This window comes from Tasmannia lanceolata, unplaced genomic scaffold (genome assembly GCF_043159265.1).
Source record: "Tasmannia lanceolata isolate RefF3 unplaced genomic scaffold, GAP_Taslan_0.1 ptg000013l, whole genome shotgun sequence".
In the NCBI taxonomy this organism is placed as follows: Eukaryota; Viridiplantae; Streptophyta; class Magnoliopsida; order Canellales; family Winteraceae; genus Tasmannia; species Tasmannia lanceolata.
This window is the reverse complement of record NW_027518690.1, coordinates 3,924,594-3,946,299: the sequence shown is the minus strand read 5'-3', so window position 1 is coordinate 3,946,299 and position 21,706 is coordinate 3,924,594. Positions and strand designations below refer to the sequence as shown.

General features: G+C 36.3%; 2 protein-coding genes across 3 annotated transcripts; both read left to right on the top strand.

Annotated features, from left to right (window-relative positions):
- Positions 1-1,323: 1,323 nt before the first annotated feature.
- On the top strand, positions 1,324-5,571 carry LOC143889546 (ubiquitin-fold modifier 1-like). Its single transcript, XM_077393792.1, has 4 exons — positions 1,324-1,457; positions 1,590-1,687; positions 2,020-2,052; positions 5,259-5,571. Exons 1-4 carry the CDS (start codon positions 1,390-1,392, stop codon positions 5,336-5,338), a joined length of 279 nt encoding a protein of 92 aa, XP_077249907.1. The 5' UTR covers positions 1,324-1,389; the 3' UTR covers positions 5,339-5,571.
- A 2,732-nt stretch (positions 5,572-8,303) lies between these two features.
- On the top strand, positions 8,304-21,247 carry LOC143889545 (transferases, transferring glycosyl groups). Of its 2 annotated transcripts, none has more exons than XM_077393791.1 (16): positions 8,304-8,622; positions 10,157-10,267; positions 10,421-10,476; positions 10,594-10,736; positions 11,653-11,850; positions 11,939-12,138; positions 13,500-13,599; positions 14,156-14,746; positions 14,990-15,112; positions 16,202-16,282; positions 16,370-16,698; positions 17,063-17,308; positions 18,463-18,547; positions 18,632-18,851; positions 19,772-19,902; positions 20,931-21,247. In XM_077393791.1, exons 1-16 carry the CDS (start codon positions 8,483-8,485, stop codon positions 20,949-20,951), a joined length of 2,775 nt encoding a protein of 924 aa, XP_077249906.1. In that variant the 5' UTR covers positions 8,304-8,482; the 3' UTR covers positions 20,952-21,247. The 2 variants fall into 2 exon arrangements, with proteins under 2 accessions (XP_077249906.1, XP_077249905.1); XM_077393790.1 differs by having other exon boundaries at positions 8,305-8,622; positions 19,772-19,943.
- The last annotated feature ends 459 nt before the right edge of the window (positions 21,248-21,706 follow it).

Sequence of the window (21,706 nt, the reverse complement as noted above, 5' to 3'; positions counted from 1 at the left end):
GATGCCAAACAATGAACCGTTTAGATCTTCGAACAAGTTCAAACAAAACCGTTAATTGAATAAGCAAGAAGTTATTATAACTTGTTCGAACGAGTTAAATAACCTCAACGGGAAGAGGCTAATTTTCCCATGTCAGCTGATAATCCAAACCTAATAAGGGTTTACTAAGGCCTAAACACCTACTATTGGAAGAGGCTAATTTTCCCATTTCAGCTAATAATCCAAACCTAGTAAGGGTCTATTAGGGCCTAATCGCCTACTATCGGAAGAGGCTAATTTTTTCATTTCAGCTGAAAATCGGTTAGTTGTGATAATGAAAGAGAAAGCTTTAACAAAAACACTTTGAAAACGGAATCCGTCTGAAAAATAAAACAGACCGATGATTTGACCCTTTTAAATTTTAATGTGTATTTATTGCTTTTATGGGGATTTGAGCTGGTTAATGCCCGTTTTTCCCCAAAACGGGATTCCGTTTTCCTTGCTCAAAAGGAAAGAGCAATGCTAGGAAGACGGGATCCTGTGCTGAAAAAAAAAGCACAGGATACCATCGTGACATGTGTGCATATAACAAAAATAAATGAGGCACATGATCTCCACAAGTGCAAAATCATCAAATCGTTGGGCAACTATCATCCCCTCTTTATTTCCATCACGGGATCCCGTTTTAGATGTGTTTCTCAAAAAGAAAAGACACTGCATTTGTGATACTTGGGAGAACTCCATAATACAAAAAAAGACCTCTAGCATCGTAGGGTTACGGTAAGAAACCCCCGCCAGGTGCGCCACCGTCTACCCATTCCATTCCAATTCTCTTTTCCTCCGGCACGTCGATCTGACTCGAGTGTTGAAGGTTCTCCCCAAAGTTCCTACTTCGAGTGGTCCTTAACCCCTTGTTTTTTGGTGTAGGATACAGGTTAGATGTACACCCCTCGGATGAAGGATCAGTCAATCCCGTTTACACTCAGATGCATATTTAAGCAGCATCAAGACACGATCTTTCTACAGGAGGACCAACAGATGAATGGTTTCTATCATCAGGATGATCCAAACCGTCCATTTAATGGGCCATATTGTAAATAGGTTGTGCCCTAAAAGTCATTTCCACAGTATGATCCCAAGCCTATGCTCTATAGATCATAGGGCTAGGATCATCCTATGGAAATAATTTCTTCAGACAAAACCTATTTACGTTTTGGCCCATCAAATGGACGGTTTGGATCATCCTACTGTGTGGGCCGTATTTTAAAAAATACTGGACTATACGAGCTCATACCATGGGATAGTTAACTTAAAGCATATAAGAAGACAAGGTGAGCTAGTGCATATTATAAAAAATAGGCCCTCTCTCTCTCTCTCTCTCTCTCTCTCTCTCTCTCAAATCAGAATCAAATGGCAAGTGGGGGAAAGGTTTCGTTCAAAGTGACTCTCACCTCCGACCCCAAGCTCCCTTTCAAAGTGTAACCCTTTTTCCTTTTCTTGGGTTTTCTCTCATTTCCCTTTTTCCTTTCCTTTCCTTTTCCTTTTCCTTTTTCTGATCTTCAAATCCATTGAATTCCTCTTTTTTTTTTTTTTTTGAATTTTGATTGCAGTTTTAGCGTTCCAGAAGCTGCCCCTTTCACGGCCGTTCTTAAATACGCAGCAGAGGAATTCAAAGTACCCCCTCAAACTAGTGCCATTATCACCAATGGTAAACCCTCTTTTCTTCTTCTCTTCCTTTTTTAGGGTTCTTTTATTTATTTATTTTGGAATTTCAATATTAATTTGATTCTATAGTAATAATGGATTTTTTTCTTTATTCTTGATTACCCAGTTTGAAACAATTGAGTTTCTTTCTTTCTTTTTGCACTTAAACATATGATTTTGGGCTGAAATTATCCGATTAGGGTTTTGTATATGTGCAGGCACCACCTATTTTGTACAAATTTTATTTGTTTTCCATGCTTTGGATGTTGGGTTTTTTTTTTCAATGATATTTCTTTATTGTGTCTGAGGTTTTTTTTTTGTTTGGTTTGGACACAGATGGGGTAGGGATTAACCCACAGCAAAGTGCTGGTATGTCTCTGTTAATCTGTTTTCCATTTTGTTATTTGCTTCTTTTTTATTTGGAATTTTCTATTCTACCACACAATTTTTATTGTAGTAATTAGTGGACTTTCTTAGTAGTGTTATCTTAGATTTATTGATTACGAAGCTTTTCTTATTGGTTTGAACCTTTGAGGGAGAGAGCTATTGTTAATTAGATACCAAATGCTTATATCTTTAATATTTCTTCTTATTGTATGGATGTTGACAATTAGATGTTGCCTCTCACTGCATTATAGCTTTTTGTTTGACTCTATGAGCTTCTTAAATGATTCTGATCCAGTCATTGTTAACTTCCCTCTTTGAAAGTTCAGATACTTGACTCAATCCATGTCAGTTGCTTTGATGAGCTTTTTCGTAAATTTGACTTAAGCATTATGTCCATATCCAAGGTTGTCCGCTCCTAAATTCATCTTAAGCATTCCCTCCAAATCCAAAGATATGCCCACCATTGATCCATTATCATTTATGGATTTATCTCCCCGATATCCATATTCATCTTGATCTCTACCTCAGTCATGATCCCAACCACCATATTGATTATGATCTTTATCTCAAAATCTATCTAGTTCTCATTCTTGAGCCATACATCAATGGTGATAGAAGGGGTTGATGTCAGGTCTCCCAACATCACTGATCGCCTTGGAATTATCATCGTTGTTCCCTGTATTCTTTTCATGCAATGTGATTTGCATGAGTTGACTAGCTTTAAATTTTAGCTTTAGTCCACTTGCTCCCCTTGCTCGACTTGTCCGAATAACTATTCACGGATCTCATCGATACCATCTCAATTCCTCAATGAAGTCCCATGGATAAAGTTGCAAAGATTTTACTTGATGCAAGTTTATTGCTATGAATCCTTAAACCATTTACAGGATAGAAGAAAACTAGAAAAAAAAGGAAGTAGCTAAGAAACTTCGTTCAAAATAACTATATGTTATATGTGAGATTCTAAATGACCCTAAGACATCTTTCAAAATCCCATCCATCCATCATATTATCACATTTAGTATTTCAATATTGTAAAGCGCGTGCCGCTGAGATCCTCGAGCAGACTATTGATATTGTGGAGTCTAATTCTACTAAAGAGATTGCTGTTTTATTGGATGGTATAGCTTTAGCGATTCTGTTGACGATGCCTGTATGTAGCGCTGGGACCACTTGTAGTATCACCTTTTGCCAATAGCCAATTAGCCATCCAAGTTTTTGAGGTATTTTGCAAGAAAACACATGACTTTACGTATTTATTAAAATGGTCAGCACCAAACCCATTTGTGGTGAAAAAAGACCACAAAATGCCCTTGGATATATAAAATAAAATTTATTCTCATCTCTCCTACAAAACCCTTGAGCAACAGACTGTCCCTATTTTTTTCCCATTTCTCTTTCGTTCTCCCTCTGCTTGCAAAACGAATGGGGCATAGTCACCATCGCTAGTTGTGCCTTCCTCGTTGAATTTGCTAGCAGAAAGAGTAAAGAAGAGAAGAAAAGAATAAGAGAGGGGGTGGATGATTGTGATGTCCAAGGGTTTTATAAGAGGGAGGGAGAAAATAAAAAGAATTTATGTTTTATTTTTTTCAAATGTTGAAGGATATTTTATTCTTTCCTCGCCGGAAATGGTTATGCCACTGACCAATCCTTAAATAACTTAACACCAGATTTATTTACGGAAAGTACCTAAAAAACTTGTGTGGATGTTTGCAAAAGGCGATAATATGAGTGTTATTCTGTAATCTTGAAACACTACAAGTGGACAAATACAAAATCCATACTCCAAACAGAAAAATTCTAAACCCAAAAGCACAACTCCCTCTTTTTTATTGATAGACCCTACTTAAGTCAACCTAAACTCGCTGCTAAATTTAGTTAGAATTCATTAAATATCTTTTAAAATAATAATAAGCAAGTCTACAAAATCTCAACCCAAACTGACACGGATAGGGCTAACTGCCGAGGTCATCATCTGTATGCACCATCTGGGTCCTTTTTTTTTATTTTTCTCGGCCTCTTTTATGTGGTTTCGTATATGTCGGCTTCTTGTCTATGAGGTTTTGTATATGATAGGGCCCATAATCTATATATCCAGAGATAAACGTAACATAAGTTGAATGATGTATGTTTTGTACCCAAGCATACAGTATATGTATTCATATGGTATCTACCCCAAAACATATACTGGTACAATATGCTATGCTTAAAAGCAACATAAAGGTCCGAAACTCAAAATTCTTACCGAGAATTATGACGTTGCATAAATAAGGATGAACAATCATATTTGCAATAATTCATATATCCAGAGATAAATGTAACATCAGTTGAATACTGTGTGTTTCGTACCCAAGCATATAGTATATCTATTCATATGGTACCTGTCACGCCCCAACCCCATTGTGTAAATATTGTCCGGTTCTGGGTCTTCTACCCTCCTGGTTTTGTTTTTCAGCAGCACGCCAGCACTAACTGTGCCCAACCCACTCCGCAGGGCCCACCCTTTAGAGATGTTGAAGACGCGTCTACACAGGGAGACCGAAAATATGCAATACTTGGCTATTCTTATGATAATACGGACAAGTTACACTTAGTGGCATGGCCTGTGCATGTTGAATTGAATATTCTTATATATAGATACCCTGTTACACATTTCATGTCACCCTAATACCAGCATATAGTCATTCTATTACTAGTATTCTTAGTAATGATATATGTTTGTAACTTTATAGACAACTTACATTTATGTATTTGTATGGTACCTACCAAATGGGTTGATATGCTATGTCATGTGTACCATAATGTGGACAAATTACATGTAAACTCATGTCCTGGGCATGCTGAATTGGATGCTTTTAGTACAGTGGTACACATTTATGGTACACATCTATGTCATGTGTACCATAATATGGACAAATTACATGTAAACTCATGTCCTGGGCATGCTGAATTGGATGCTTTTAGTACAGTGGTACACATTTACAATGATTCACATTTCATGACCCCGTAACTCTAGGTTATCACTATATTTATCTTAGTAAATATGCAACATGAATATGCATTTTAATTTCTGTTTTATGCCTTGGCTTTGTAATACACTATTTCGGTTTGGCACTGCTCCAAGAGTCGATGCTTCATTTCATTTAAATCCTGTAACACTTACGTATGAGTTCAATTGTCATTTTCAGGCAATGTCTTCCTTAAACATGGCTCAGAACTGCGTCTCATACCTCGTGATAGGGTTGGAGCTTCAGATACACGCTTGTAGATGAATTAGTATCCGTCTAGGCGAATGAGCTCTACATTTATCATAGTATTGTGTTCTTTTTTCACATGAATTTCATGAATTCTATTACTTCATATAATCTCAGGGTTATACGACTTGCTTGTGATGTACTGTCTCCGTACTCTATTGTAGCCTCTGGCGAACCTTAAAATCTACATTATTGGTGGAAATGCCCCTTAAAATAAAGAGTAAGGATGAAAAGAGAGTTAAATGTATGACTTCTTTTTTGAAACAATAAGAAATTTTATCAAGCAGAAACGAAAAGATACAGCTCAAAATGCTTGACTATGAACACCTCGAAGAGTAAAGTGTAAAATGTTTTTCCCAATTACCATTAAAAAAAAAATGTCTTTCCAAATTCCATGTACCAGCCCATTCAGTGTGTAGCATACTGTTGGTATTAATATCCTTAACAATTTCTTTTAGAAGAAGATTCATGATACATTACAGTATTTCTTGTACCTTGTGCTAGACTTTGATGCATACCCCATATTGTAGACGATATGCTATTTAAACACCCGGTCTAAACTACACTAAGCAAAATCATACCCGATTAATACTAATATAATACAAATAAGTAGCACAGCATATAACCAGAAATCAGTAGTATTTTGGTCAGGCATTGTTACCTTGGGCAACCATAAATATCTTTCCTTGGGAAGCAAAACGTTGCGAATCGTCTGGAGTTGGAAAGGTAATTTGTTGGTTACAGAGTGGACGATTGGTGAAAAACTTAAAAACTGAGGTGGACCTCCATGTGGATCACCTCAGATAAAAACTGCATGGAAGGTTTACAACATCAGGTGGCTTTTTGATCATCTGAATCACAGGTTAGAAAAAAACTTGCTATTTCTCTATGCTTGTATTGAAGGTAGCCCAAAAGCTTAAACGTTTTTTTCCTGCTTGCTATTTGATTCATCTCCTTCTTGATCTTATGTTCAAGCTCTTTCAGCCCTGTTGTGGAACCTTTGATGGGAAACTTTTGAGTGAATGGTTTATCTTTTGCTGCCCCAAATCAACCTCTCCACTGAAGTTGTTTCATAGATATTCATTCAAGGGAGCCGCATAGTGTGTGGTTGGACCGTATATTATTACATTTTACTCCAAAGTAGGTGAAGGTAAGACTTAAGAGGGTTGGTTTTGTGCTCTAACTTGTTAGTACTTAGTAATATAAATTCCTGGGTTCTATAAGTGTACGTAACCTTTTTTTTTTAGCAGTTACAGATGTTGTATTAAGAAAAATTAAGGCGGCTACAATAGCAGGGGCGAGTGTCATTGTGTCAAGGCTGTTAATTTATATTTTGTGGTATTTTCTCTCTAGTTGTTTGTTATGGATGGAAGTCTAAGAGATAAGGGTTGTCTAGATTGGCTTGCGTAGAAATTTTAGAGAAAGTGGTCAAGTGTTTTCTATAAAAAACATGTTTTTTTATATTTTGAATGGATAAATAACATGTAAATAGCTTTTTTATAAATCGAAACTTGTTCTAAAAAGTGTGTCTTTATGCACAAAGGAGGACTGATCATTCCCTCGAAGTGGGTTAAGAGGCTGATCAAGATCAATCATGCAGCGAACCGATTTGGGTTCGTAACAAAGGCATGCATGCAACCTTCTGAAACCCTTTCGATACTAATAAAAACAATGAAGCTACGCCTACACAGCCCATTGCCATTGGAGCGAGTCAAGAGAAGAAGCTCTCAGAAGCTAACTAAAAAGGAAAGGAAAGCTAAGTTTGTGCAATTATCAAAACATGGCAGTGCCAATATCAGTAGCCTGGTTTTTTGTACATTGACCTAAGTAATATTTAATGGTCTAGTCTGAAGAGCTTCTCGTGCCAAGTTTGTCCCCATCACCCCTCTAAGGATCTTTATTGTTACATCAAGAGGAATGATGTGGTTAAGCCTCTAGCTCAACTGGTTAAGGCTTTGTTATTCAACATTGAGGTTGGAGGTTCAATCCTACCTACTTAACCAAAGAACAGGGAAATGATATCTTTACCCCCTTTTCTTCCCCGATCTACCCTCTTCTAGTGTAACTGGGTTTCCAGGGAAGAAAAGAGGGTTAATGTATCACTCCACTTCATCAAAATACAGGATTTTTTTTCATAGAAAAAGGATTGCTAATGTATAGGATTTTTTTAATAGGTTCTGTTTCTTTCAACATAAATGGGCGTAATACAAATTTTATGCTCATTTTCCACTTAAAAACAAGCATAAAATTTGTTTTACATCCATTTTACGTCGAAAGAGACACAACCTTAAGGGCCGTTTGGATACGCGGGTTTTAGAATCCAGGTTTTTAGTTTGAAAACAATGTAAAAGAGGGTTCATGATCAAGCAGCTGTTTGCTGTCCTGATAGCATTTTTTTTTTTAAAATTGAGAAATTAAGGTTTTAAAAATCTCTCCTGCATCCTGAGATTTCTAAAACCAGGAAATATGGAAGGATCTGCTACTCTCTTGCTATCGGAAAGAAGGGCGAGAAGTAAAAAACGACGGCTTGTCTGCTTCTTCTCTTGTCTCTTAGCTACAATTTTGAAGAAATCCCGGATTCTAAAATCTCCCTATCCAAACGGCCCGTTACTATAACAAAGGGGGGCCATTAGGAGCAGCTCTTGCATTAGTGTGTCTTCCCAGCCTATCTCTTTTTAAAAAGTTAAAACCTAGATAACTGTCCGTAGACTTCAGGAATTAGAGCCGGAATCGGTATCCTATTCTGATTCTAGCATTTGCTTAAAAAAAAAAAATGAACAGAATGAAGGGGCGGAAATAAGTAACACCAAGGTGAAATTAAATGTAAAAATAAAAAAATAAAAAAATCCCGGAATCTGTTTCCCTTCCCAATAGGTGATATTCTAATTCGGCCTAAATCGAACTAAAATTTTCTCGAATTAAAATATTTAATAATTTTTTTGTGTTTTTGCATTCCCTTTCCAAGGTAATAGAAACAGGATTCGAACCTCGTATGTCTCCAACGCGACCTTGTTGTTAACAAAGAAAAAAATGAAAAAGGTGTAAATCTGGGTGCCGTTTTCACGCAAAAAACGCAAGGGTGAAGCAAAACAAAACCCTCGCACAATTTCATAAAACGAAACACCTGTATTATCACTCCTTCTAACGTGGTCTCATCAATGGAAAATCCCCAATCTCAGCCTAAAGATCGTCGGTCTGAAGCTCTCGGAGACCTTCAAGTCCTTTCCGACGAACTCCTCTGCGCCATCTTAGAGAATCTGACCCCTCACCAGCTCGCTCGCCTTTCCTGCGTTAGCAGGTCCCTTTTTTCACCCTCTCTTTGTTTCTTAGAAAATTACTAGATTTTTTGTAAATACAGCGTTGTTTCTTCGAGATGGGGTGTTTTGTTCGATGGAATGTTTGTGTGGGGCTTGAATTATATGCAGCTTCTAACGTAATTCTGTTTTTTTTTTTTTTTTTGGTTTCATAGGCATAAATTCAAACAGCTAACGTGCAAAACAGGCCTATGTATTTGTATTCGATACTTTTATTAGAATAATTAATCTCGCCTTTTTCATTTCATCATCATACAAAGAACAGAGATATGATTGGAAGTGCCATATATAGGTCTCATTTTTTAAATGCCTGCTAATATATGGTTCAATAATGCACTAGATCCCATTAGAACTCTGTAGTTAAGCCTACCTGCCTGGGCAGGAGTAGCACTAGGATGGGTGACCTTCTAGGTGCTCCGCATGTTGCAGCCTTCATTTTCCCCTGTTTTGTAAAAGTATGGCAACCAATATTTATAGCTTCTTGTTAGGTACCTAACCAATATGCCAAAAGCACCGGAGCTAATGGAACGCATTAGGGTAGGCTCTTTAAACCTATCCCATACCATACTGGGTCCCACCTAGTCCCGTACATAGGCAAGCCGTCACTTAGGACCCTAACATTCCACCAAACTTCCGTATCCACCATCCTCAGCAGCCCACTCTATGGCGGCTTTCACTCTGACCTTTTTTTCTAAGTCACCCTTTTCACAGGTCGCCCCTTCTGTGACTTGAACATGTGACGTGTTGGCTGCTCTGATACCATCTATCAGGAGCCCTTTTTTTGTGTGTGTGTGGACAAACCCGTGCGGCGCCTTAACATTGGAGGCATGAAAGAGTTAGGGAGGATAGGGTCCTTATAACATGGGACAGCATGATCGCCCAAGGACAAGTCAGGTGTGGGCTCCTCTTGTACCCACCAAGGAGAGCGATGCGTCTCTCTTATCTAGCCAGGATCCCTTGCATGGGGAGCCTGAACTTCCGACCGAGGTCTGCCATGGCCACCTCCAACTGATCCAGACCTGAATGGGACATTAGTGCCCAGGCTGGAATTGGCAATCCTTGGAGCTTTTTTATTTTTATCTCCCCTTTATTTGTCTTTCAATTGTTTTCTAGACTTGTTTGTCCTTGCTTGGTACTGACCATCTCGGTCCTCAGCCATTGGCCTCTTTGCTTTTTAATTAATACATCATTACCATAAAAAAAATATCTAGGCAGGAAAATAGCTTGCCTCACAAGCAACTCTGCATTTAAAGTTTGAGAATCTACATTTGCCGGAGATCTATTTCTGTATGTTTCTCTTGCGACGCTCCTCCACATCATTGTAAATTTGCAGTAGCTATGTACTTTTTCGTCTTACATGTGCATCATAGGCATTAAAAGCCTTCTCTCATCGGCTACACGTGTTAGTCTATAATGAACAGGGTTGAGTTCTCTACCTCTCTTAGTTGGAACACTGAAAATTTTAAGCATTCAGTATTTGCTACTTTTTAATTTGAATTGTTACATTTAAATCCACAGCGTGATGTACATATTGTGCAAAGAAGAACCCCTATGGATGACTTTATGCCTTAACAGTGCTGGGGGTCTACTTGAGTACAAAAATTCCTGGAAAGAGACGACACTGCACCGGTATGTATTAATATCACATGTTCTGTTGATGCAGAGTTTTTGAACTGTGACTTTGGAGCTTATAGGCATTGTACCATTGATCAACTTTTGTAGTTCTTTTTGGTTGAGTGCTTATAATGTTGCCAATTGAAGGATACTTTGCTATTTTGTCAGACAACATCCACGCATTGAATTTGATGAGTCTTGCAGAAAACCTTTGCATTTTGATGGTAATGTGTTATTTTACTCTGTGGATATTGTTTCAATATATTTATTTCTGGAGGCATTTCCTATATTACCATATCATAAATGTTCTCTTCATGGTAGTTTTCATTAATATTCTGCAGGATTCAATTCTTTATTCCTATACAAAAGATGGTACAGGCGTCATACTGCTTTGGATGCATTCTCCACGGACAGAGGTGATTTGGAAAGAAAGAAGAACCTCTCCCTAGAGGAGTTTCGTCAACAGTATGATGGACGAAAACCGGTAAAGCTTTTTGTTGACTCCTTATAAGAGTATGCTCCAGGGTGTTCGTTGCTTCTGTTAAAGGTTTCTTACTCTTAATCCGATACATTTGCTGTGGGAAGTCTGATGCATGCTGTGCTATTTACTAAGCTGGATGTCTCTCACTCTGTGAGGGTCCATAGATATTGGTTTGACCCAGGTCCTGAGCATTGGACGGTGATGGAGCATGTTTCTATGTACCTCGGAAATGGCTAGGCATTAGTTGCTTGGTTCATGGTGGAAATGATTGGATCATCTCCAAGTATGCCGATGTGGATTTTTGTCTAACATTGGTGGCATGAAAGGGTTTCATGCACAGAGAGGGCTTTGTTTATTTGTCTAAATCAAATCTTTAACTGTTTTCATCGTCACATACTTCTTTATAACTAATTAGCTACACAATGCTTTGCTTCCGTCTTTTTATGTGAATGATTGACATAAATCTTGCACATCTATCGACAACCTCATAAAAACCTTTTCTAGTTAGCTTTTCGTTTTATAAGTAATTGGAGACACAATTACCTGTTATTTTCTATCGGGCTCTTCCATATGTTTATTAACCATTTACTTGCTTTGAAATATTTTTGGATTGAAGCAATGGAAAATTCCATCACTGTGTTGTTTCTGTTGTTCATGCTGGATCATAGCCATGGTTTTAAATTTCTGCCGAAATACCGAAATTTTAGATTCTGGTTGGGACCGACACCGAACCACCTAAATCCGAAATTCCGGCCAATCTCCAAAATTTCGGCACAATAATGATAAAATATGTTTTTTTTACCGAATTTCTGCATTTTGGCTATGTCTGAAACCGAAACCAAAATTTTAAACCTTGATCATAGCTAAATTCTGTTCAGCAGCCTATTCAAAACCTCATTATGCATGATCATTGCTCCAGGTTTTGCTTACTGAACTGGCAGAAACTTGGCCTGCAAGAAGTACTTGGACTACTGATCAGCTATTGCGCAACTATGGAGATACAGCATTCAGGTTGTCTCAAAAGAGTGGAAAGAAAATAACTATGAAAGTCAAGGATTATGTCTCATACATGAATAGGCAGCATGATGAAGACCCTCTCTACATTTTTGACGATCAGGTGCCTCTTTGCTCCCAAAGTTATTATTGAATTGTAATTGTAATGCTATTTAAAGCTGTTTGAGATTACTGACTAGACACTCGCACAGTTTGGAGAAGCTGCACCAGATTTGTTGAAAGATTATAATGTGCCTCATCTATTTGAAGAAGACTTATTTGATGTCTTAGATAGAGATCAGCGTCCACCTTTTAGATGGCTAATTATTGGGCCAGAGAGGTCTGGTGCATCTTGGCATGTAGATCCGGCCCTTACCAGTGCCTGGAACACTCTTCTATCTGGACGGAAAAGGTAAATCTTTCACTGGGGGCATGAACATATTCCACTGCGTGTATTTATGCGATGTTGTCAAAGGTCACAATAAACAATTTATGTTCGTTGAAGGGTTGATAATTTGTTGCCATTTCTTCTGTTTTCCTATTTCTCCATTTTACTCGAGGCCATAAATGTACGCTGGTGTCCTTTTTCTTTAATCAGCCATGACTAGTAGCTAACTATCTGCTCACATTATGTTTACTTCACTGTAAGAAACACTTTTCTGGAAAAATTGCCATGCTATTCATGGTTATTAGGTAAAAGGAGTAATCTTGTGACATGCATTTTTCCATTATTTTCTGTCTTTAAATTTTGTGTATCTCCATGTATCTCAGTTAACCATGTCTAGTTGGGAATGCATTGGCTATTGGTCGAAAGGCTGATAAATTTGCTACATTTCTTCTACTTCTTGTTCTATTCTAGTCAAGGTAAAAAATTTCCTTTTTCTTTATCTGCTCATGAAAACATGTATGGGATCTGCTTAAGATTAGGTCCCATCTACGGCAAGCTATGTGGGAACCACTTGTCCTTTTTTGAAAAATCTTCATGTCCTTTATTTTAATTAGTTAAAACTCTAACCTTTTCCCATACATTTTTGTTCTTTTCTACATCTTTAAATTTAATATATTTCCTATGCCTCAGTTAACCATGTCTAATTTGGAATAAAGGAAAACTGAATCTAACCTTTTCGCTCGCATTTTATAGTGATTATACACATTTTGGATATATTTATACATAAACCTTTATTTATGTTTTCTCTCTTACATTATATTATATTATTAGAATCTAGTTTAATATTGCAATTTATTTGTGTGAACATGCTGGTATAGCAGCTTCCCCAATGTAGCAGTGTCCGACTTCAATACATGTTTCCGTGCTTTATACTTATTAACTGCTTTCTACCATTCAAAAAAAGAAAAAAACTGCTTTCTATCCAAGATTCATAAATTTGATATTTTGTTTGTATGGTGTGAAGCAGTAACAGGTTGTATTTTATCATTAATGTGACTAATTACATTTGATACAGAACTAACTAAGATATTTACTTTGTGACATCAACACTTCACATCATTTTAGAATCTAACTTTCTGATTTTATCTGATTAAAGATAGGTCACGAAAACTGGATATAACAATGTTTATTGTTCTACTGGCTTCCTCACACCTCTTGGTGCCTTGATATTTTTAGCATATATGGGCCGCGTTAAATTTTTATGTTTTTTTTTCTGTATAATCTTCTTCCTTTTCATATGTGTATCTTCTTTCTTTTGGTTTTTCTTGCCGTGCCTGAAACAATTTATCTCCAAAGGGTAATTTTCTTGCTGATGTTTTTCGTAGATGGGCATTGTACCCTCCAGGTAAAGTACCTCTGGGAGTTACAGTACATGTGAATGATGAAGATGGTGATGTTAATATTGAGACTCCATCATCATTGCAGGTATTTTTCCTAGTTCTTACCTTGCTACATCTATGCCGCAATTTTCGTGACCTATAAAAATTGAATTTCTCGCGAGAAAATTGCGATATTTTGATTAAACAATAAAAATACTTTTTATTGCGAGAAATTGAATTTTATCATGATAAATTGGATTTCTCGCTATTTATCGCAATTGGTCGCAATAAATTGGGGGTTGACTTCAAAAAATATCTTAAACTTCTCATTCACTCTAAAAATCTCTCAAACATCCTAAAACCTTCTACCTAACTCTAATTCCGAATTAAAAAAATGTATATATTTGATATTTTATATTTATAAATTAATTTATTTCTACCGGTTTTTCCCGATATAAACCCGAAAAAAGAAAAAAAAAATATCCCAAAATTTTCCCTTGCCGAAAAATTCCCAAGAACGATATTTTTGACATAGTCCGACATAACCATGAAGTATTGATTATAGCTTAACCCGTAGCCTGGACTTTAGTTGTATGTTCTCTCATATGTATGTAAGGTACTGAGCTTTCTTCTTCTTATACTTTCTTTTTGCATGCTCGCAGTGGTGGCTGGATGTTTATCCCCTTCTTGCAGACCATGACAAGCCGTTAGAGTTCACCCAACTACCTGGAGAGACAGTATTTGTGCCAAGTGGGTGGTGGCATTGTGTGCTGAATCTGGAAGTGACTCTTGCTGTTACTCAGAACTTTGTGAATACATCAAACTTTGAATTTGTATGCCTGGATATGGCTCCTGGCCATCATCATAAAGGAGTCTGCCGTGCTGGATTGCTTGCTATCCATGAAAACAGTTTTGGAAATGTCAAAGCGGACTTATTTAGTGATACAGACCGGTTGAATTTCCCAGACATGACCCGGAAAGAAAAGAGGCTCCGACTCTCCAAACCTGGACTAAATCCCTGCATTAATGACATTAATGGACATGTGACAAATGGAGACGTCAAAATTACTAATAACTTGCAGAATCAAGCTTTTTTCTATGATATAAAATTCTTATCTATGTTTTTGGATGAAGATAGAGATCACTACAACTCTATTTGGAGTCCAAGCAATTGCATAGGAGATAGAGATTTGAGACAGTGGCTGCACAAGCTTTGGGTTGTAAAACCAGGGATGCGTGAATTAATATGGAAGGTAAATTTTGTATAATTTTCCTTTTCAGCCATGTCATGTTTTATTCTCCTACTCGTGTTTCGTTAAAATTAACCAAGCTGGGGAGATTATAAGAGGTCTTTTGATCCTTTATTGCATGAAACCGTCTTTGGATTGATTCTTTATTCATTTTATGCCTTCGTTCAATCAACCAGTGTGTCCTTTTCGTATCTTTTCTGTAATATTAATTTTTCCATGCCCGAGATGCTAACTTGTTTTTTATAGGGAGCTTGTCTTGCACTAAATGCTGACAGGTGGTTTGCATGCATTGCGGAAATTTGTGCTTCTCATAATTTGCCTTCTCCGTTGGATGGTGAGAGGTTTCCTGTTGGCACAGGTAGCAATCCTGTAAGTGAGCTTCTGGTCTTCTATTTTGTTGATACGGGTTGTTTGAAAATCTAATATACACTCCAACCTGTATTTCCCATTTGCATGTAGAAACTGACACATAGTCTGCTTTGAAGGTATATTAAATGCTAAATTGTCTACTTTTGGCTTATAACTTGCAGTATTGCAGCTCTCTAGATAATCCCATGATTAAATAATTAGTATATATGATTTCAACTCTTTTATCTAAACTCTTAAATTTCAACCAAAGTATCAAATTACTTCCAAAAGTAATTTATCAACACTGATCTGCTAAACTCCAACATGTTTATTTTCTTTCCGTGAACTGCCTCGAATGAGCTCCAGTTCCTCTGACATGCTAAAGCACTGCCCTGACTTAGTATTATAGTAACTGAACCCACACATTTTTCCACCAAAGTCCTAAAAAGGTCACAAGAGAATTACTTACGGGTACTGATATTTGTACTACCATGTTTTGATAATGAGCCGAACTCAGCTTGCCCTTTCTGTTTTAGTTGGCTACTGACAGTTTTTTGGGAATTGTAATAGCTTTTGACAGTTACTTAATTAATAAAAGACAGGGTTTGTAAGTTAGGTCCATTATCAAAACTCATGGTTTTAAATTTCGGAAATTTGGGCTGAAATTTCATTGAAATGCTGTTTTTTAATTTTTTTTACAAGATTTCGGCCGAAATTACAAAATTTCGGTACAAAAGAAATGAAATTTCATTTTTTATTACCGGATTTCGGCCGAAATTGGGACCGAAACTGAAATTTAAATCCATTCAAGTGCAACATCAGTAGCCTTATTTGATATTCCATGGGTTTTGTAGCTTTAGCTCTACTTTTATTTTGGGAATTCCTAATAACCCTTACTCACACTATGCATCTCTTCTCTGCATTGTCCATCTTGTTATAAATTAACCAAGGAAGGAGATAACCGAGGATGGAAAATCGTGTGATTTTCCACAATGCCATCTATTTTCAAACTTGCCTTTATGAAACAAACTTTGTAGCTTCTTTTGTTCTGTCATAGCGTTACACGTCTTGATACATAAATACGATAGCCCTCTGCGTGTCTCTCTACAGGTTTATCTCATTGGTGACCATGCAATTAAGATCTATGTTGAAGGAGGGTTGGAATCTTCGATCCATAGTTTGGGAACTGAGGTATGACTTAAGTTTTTATTTAGCCTTTTCCAGCATTAACATTAATTCTGTTCTCCGTTGACATGCTATGAGACCATGTATTTGCAGCTTGAGTTCTATGGTCTACTTTCAAAGGTCAAATCACCTCTAAGAGATCACATTCCTGAAGTTTTGGCAAGTGGTATTCTCGTCCATGAAAATGATTCGTATAGAACCATGCCATGGGATGGTAAAGGAGTGCCTGATGCAATTTCTATGGGCAATTTTATTTTTGGAAATCATATGGGGGATGGTTTCTCTTTTGGTGTATGGAGCAAAACACAATTTGAATTCGAAAAGGCTGGAAATAAAAATGGACCTTCCAATTCTACTGCATCAACAAGGACATGGCCATATATAATAACAAAAAGATGCAAAGGGGATATATTTGCTCATTTGTAAGTTGTTTAATCCTCTTTCGATTAAATTCAAATGCTGGAACATGCACTTGACTTTTTGATATTCCAAATTTGAGTTCAATTTTTCATTATAGGGAATGCGAGGTGCATTTTAGGGTCCCTGACTTTGATTCTATGTCACAAATATCTCCGATATTTTCAAAATATTGCATTTTTATCTCAACATTTTGATAAAACAACAAAATTGAAAATCCCGATATTTTAAAAATATAGCGATATTTTCATTTTAAAATAAAATATCGCAATCATATCATGATATTATCCTGATATTTTTGTTTTATTTTTTTACTTAAATTTATATTTTTACATATTTTTTAAATAATTTTATTTTTACCATTTGCAGAAGAGACAAATTGTCAAGGGATGCTGTTCTTAATCTTGCTTCATTTTTGGGAGATCAATTGCGTAACCTTCACCTCTTGCCATTGCCATCTTTGCATGATGCCTTGTGTTCAGATGTCAAACAGAAAATCGATCTGACAAGAACAACCATTAACAATTTGAGTTTTAGCATTCCAGTAGAATGGGAGCTTTTCATTGGAACTATAGCCAAAAGGAAAAAGGACGTCTCAGATCGTTTAGCGAAGTGGTAGGTGATTGTTCTTCTGGTGAACCATAAAATTAGGAATGACAAATTACTAAGATGAATTGCCCATGTTTCTGTCCGTAGTATACTCAAGTTTCTTCTAACTAAATATTGTAGCCATGCGCAAGGATTCAAATTTTGGTTTTGACCGATTTTTTTTAAAAATTTTGGTCATTTCGGCCAAAATTAAAAAAAAAAAAAAAGAAGAAGGCTGAAATGACCTAATTTTGGCCAAAATCTATGGGGAAATCAAATTTCGGTCCCAACTGAAATCTGCCGAAATTTAAAACCCTGGCCACGAGTTTTTGCAGTTTAGTTGGTTCATGACATGCATACATTGTTAGGTCTGACTATTTTAGTTGCAATAACGGAGCATGAGTTGTGAAATAGTTAGTTAATTTTATTGTCACTGACTCACTGTAAAGAGAAAGCTTATCTTTTAAAGGCAGAGCAGATAATAAAAGAAAGAGGATATCTTTGTGTGAGCGGGCCTATTTAACTATGGGAACTCCTTTGCATGTTCTCAGCATTGTCAGTGACTAGCAGACTCCACCAAAAAAAAAAAATTTCTAATTTAAAAAATAAATAAATCGACTATTAGTGTGGTATATTGGTTCTTGGTGTTCTGCAAGGATTGTAGAAGCTAAGTCCCGCTTCACCTAAAACTCTGGCTGGTCCTTGCATGGAAATGTAGTGTTTGAAGTTTGAACTCTGAATAGAGAATGATTTAAGGAAAATGGAAAAAATTAGAAAAATCTATGTAAGATGGAACTTTGTTCAAGCATGCAAATTGACAGAACTAGTAATAAATAATAAAATTCTGCGTACAGAATAGTATAGTTAAAAAGTAATGTCTTTGGCCACTTGAATCCATATTAACAGAATTTCATCAACTGTCAATATAGCAGAAGTTGTGGAGCCATAAATATTTTAAAAATTAAAATATTATTTATTTATTTGGTATTTAAGCTGGGATTTGGAGGACCCCACCTTAACGTTTAGAAACTCGAGTTTATTAATTTACTGCTCAGAAACTCGAGTTTATTAATTTACTAAATATGGCACTTGAACCCTGTCCTTACAGTTTCTAAATGATTTAATAATGAAATTAAAGAATAAATATGGATGATCTGATGATCTTTATTTCCAATTTGCAGGGGGGATCCTATTCCTAGCATTTTGATAGAGAAAGTTGAAGAATACATTCCACAAAATCCTGCTATGTTACTCAACATATTCAAGGTCCTTTCCTGCAACCTGGGTTTATCCTCTTGATAAATTTACCATCATTTGAACTTCTATTAACATTTAACATTCTTGTATTAGGATGAAAATGGTCTACACAAGGTTGGTAAGTCTCAAACTTGGGTGCACTCAGACATTATGGATGACAATATACAGATGGAGCCATGTTTGGTCTCTCATTGCTTGGATGAGAATGTCCCGAGCTCAATATTTAATGGTACATTTAACGGCTATGATGATGATGGAAAGAAAAGGGAATGTAATCCTAGCCACATTCTTGATTTCAGTGATCTGTCTATAGGTGAATCCTACACTGATTTTATCTTCTTTCAATCATGCCCCTTTATTTATAATTTGAGTGATTGAAGCAATTCTTTCATTTAATCTAGTTATGGAAATTTAACATGACGAGCGTTGAACTTAGTGTAGCTTAAGGGGCATGAATATGGCAAAACTATATAAACTTGTTTTAAGGTTTAAAAATTAGTCCCATCTAATTAGATTCTAATAATAGCATTTGACTCTAAATATATTTTCTTTGTATTATTGAATTCTACGCAATTCATATTCATTGTATATAGGATTTGCTTATTTGATTTCTCCCACATTTTAAGTTTCATATTTTAATGTTAATATTTTCTACTCTTTACTGTTGTGTCACGTCATTGTCTAGCTTGACTCTTTTTTGAGGCAGAATTAAGATTTTATTAATATTTTAATGTTAATATTTTTCACATCCACCCAAAAGCATAGACCCTAGGATAAATTTGGGACATCCAAATGTGGTTCCAAGAGAAGGAAAATCTTTCACCACATTGAGACAGTGAAAAAGAGTTAAAGATCTCATTAGAATCTGGTACCCATGCCCAAATCATGTGATCCTTGCGTAATGGTGAATTGTATGCCGTATCAGGTATCCAAAGAATTGATTGAAGGCATCAAACTTGCTATTGTTTAGATTTTGACACATAACCCATCCCTTCACACACACACACGCACACACATGCGCGCGCACATACACACACACATTTTATGTTCCTATAACAATTGTAAACATCCAAGATCAACTCATGCAATTTAAATGCCGAAATATGGTTATTTAAAGCTCCGTAACAGTATGTATACATTGTTGAAAGAAAAATGTGTCCCTTCTCTTTTTCATGGCTAGCCATTAATCTTATATTGGATTCTATATATTTAATTTGTCATTCATTTGTTTAGGTGATCCTCTATGTGACTTGATTCCGATACATCTGGATGTATTTAGAGGAGACTCAAGTTTGCTTAAGAAGCTTCTGGAAAGTTACAAACTTCCTTTGGTGAGACGACCCTCACAACATGGCATGCTCTTGGCGGGTGGGGAGAAGTTTGGACGAATCTCATACCATGCCATGTATGTTAATGCACAAGTCATTTCTATACTTGCAATCATGGTTTTAAATTTCGACCGAAATCCGAAATTTTGGACCGAAATTTCTGATTTCGGTGGGGACCGAAACCGAAATTTGGCGAAATTTCAGAATTTCGAGAATTTCGGTCCGAAATTTCAGGAATCTCGTTCCGAAATTTCGAGAAAATGCAATTTTTTTTTAAAAAGAAATGTTACAAAATTTCGGCCGACATTTCGGAATTTCGAAATGAATTAAATCAGCTTGCAATCATAGTTTTAAATTTCGTCTGAAATCCAAAATTTCAGCTGAAATATTTCGGTTTTGGTTTAGGCAGAAACTGAATGTACTTTGAATCGGTTTTTGTACAGGATTTCGGCGCAATTTACAAGATTTCCTTCGAAAATTTTAAAATTTCCTCCAAAATTTTAAGATTTCTACCGAGATTTTTTACCAAATTTTACATGATTCGGCCGAAATTTCCACCGAAACTGAAATATTTCAATTATGGTGGTGGCCGAAACTAATATTTAAATCTTTGCTTGCAATCACCAGCTGATTTTCTAGATTAATGCTTTTTACATTTCATTAAACACCACAATACTTCTGTTCATGTTACATGGAGACTCCAGATGATGGACTCACCTGGGCACAAATGGGGACTTGGTACTAACAATGCTAATATTGTTTGATACTAAAACCAACATCTTGAGCCTTAGAATGGCATGCATTGACACTAGCCAAAGTTTTTTCTAACCGCTAGGGGGTAAATTGAACTTTACAGTAAATTTTTAGGTGTGAGCCAGTTATTAGCTTATTTTTAAGCGACATGGTGAATATCTTATTACCGCCGTTTTACTTCTTGTGTTAATGTTGTCATCACTATCATAGTCATTATTATCTTGTTTTCATCTCATTCAAGACATTTGAAGACAACTAGACCAATAATGCAACCCTTTTTATCAATTATTTTTTATTTTCTATTCTTGCAGGTGTTATTGTATCTTACATGAGGAAGATATCTTGGGAGCCATATTCAGTTTATGGAAAGAACTGAGAATGGCAAAGTCATGGGAAGAAGTTGAGGAGACTGTGTGGGGAGTGTTGAACAACTACCAAGCCTCATTTATGCAGTGAATGCTTGTTGCACATCAATTGACTAGAATTGGTGAGCAGACCGATAATTATGCTTTGCCACTGATAATCTTGGTATCTATCTAATAATTGATTATTGAATGGTAATGTTATAGAATATGATTTATGGTTTTAATCTTTTCTATTAGAAGAGCAGTGCATCTTTTTCAGATCATCTCAGTGTTAAACATTCCTTCTTTTAAAAAAAATCTGCACCACTTACCTATGTTATCAAAACTTTTACTTTTTTAAATTTCCAAGTATGCAATTTCTTTCCATTTTTCCCTAGAAAAGTATTGTTGACATTCTTTTGAACAAAACTTTATAAAATTTCAGACCTTTGAATTATATTCGTGTTCTCAAAAAGACTTCAAAGTGGCGTCCCCCCCACCCCACTCTGGATTTGTTTTCTTCCCTTTTCCTATTTTCCATTGGACTTTTCCTGTTGATAAGATTCAATGGGAGTTACTGTTTTCTTACTCATTTTTTTCTTGTTGGGTAAGCTGGGGTTAGGCAGGACCCCTACCAGATATCCACACGACCATGTTTTGATAATGAGGTATAAATTCACGATATAACTTAGTATTAATTTTGTTATTAAACTTTGGCTACTGATGTCCCCACGACTATTCTT

What these genes read in the sequence shown, in the direction of transcription:
- LOC143889546 (XM_077393792.1), top strand. Translation starts at nt 1,390, where the DNA reads ATGGCAAGTGGGGGAAAGGTTTCGTTCAAAGTGACTCTCACCTCCGAC. An exon ending in CCCAAGCTCCCTTTCAAAGT is followed by an intron (nt 1,458 to 1,589) that starts GTAACCCTTTTT and finishes TTTTGATTGCAG; the next exon opens with TTTTAGCGTTCCAGAAGCTG. An exon ending in TAACCCACAGCAAAGTGCTG is followed by an intron (nt 2,053 to 5,258) that starts GTATGTCTCTGT and finishes TGTCATTTTCAG; the next exon opens with GCAATGTCTTCCTTAAACAT.
- LOC143889545 (XM_077393790.1), top strand. Translation starts at nt 8,483, where the DNA reads ATGGAAAATCCCCAATCTCAGCCTAAAGATCGTCGGTCTGAAGCTCTC. An exon ending in AGACTCCATCATCATTGCAG is followed by an intron (nt 13,600 to 14,155) that starts GTATTTTTCCTA and finishes GCATGCTCGCAG; the next exon opens with TGGTGGCTGGATGTTTATCC. An exon ending in TCAGATCGTTTAGCGAAGTG is followed by an intron (nt 17,309 to 18,462) that starts GTAGGTGATTGT and finishes TCCAATTTGCAG; the next exon opens with GGGGGATCCTATTCCTAGCA.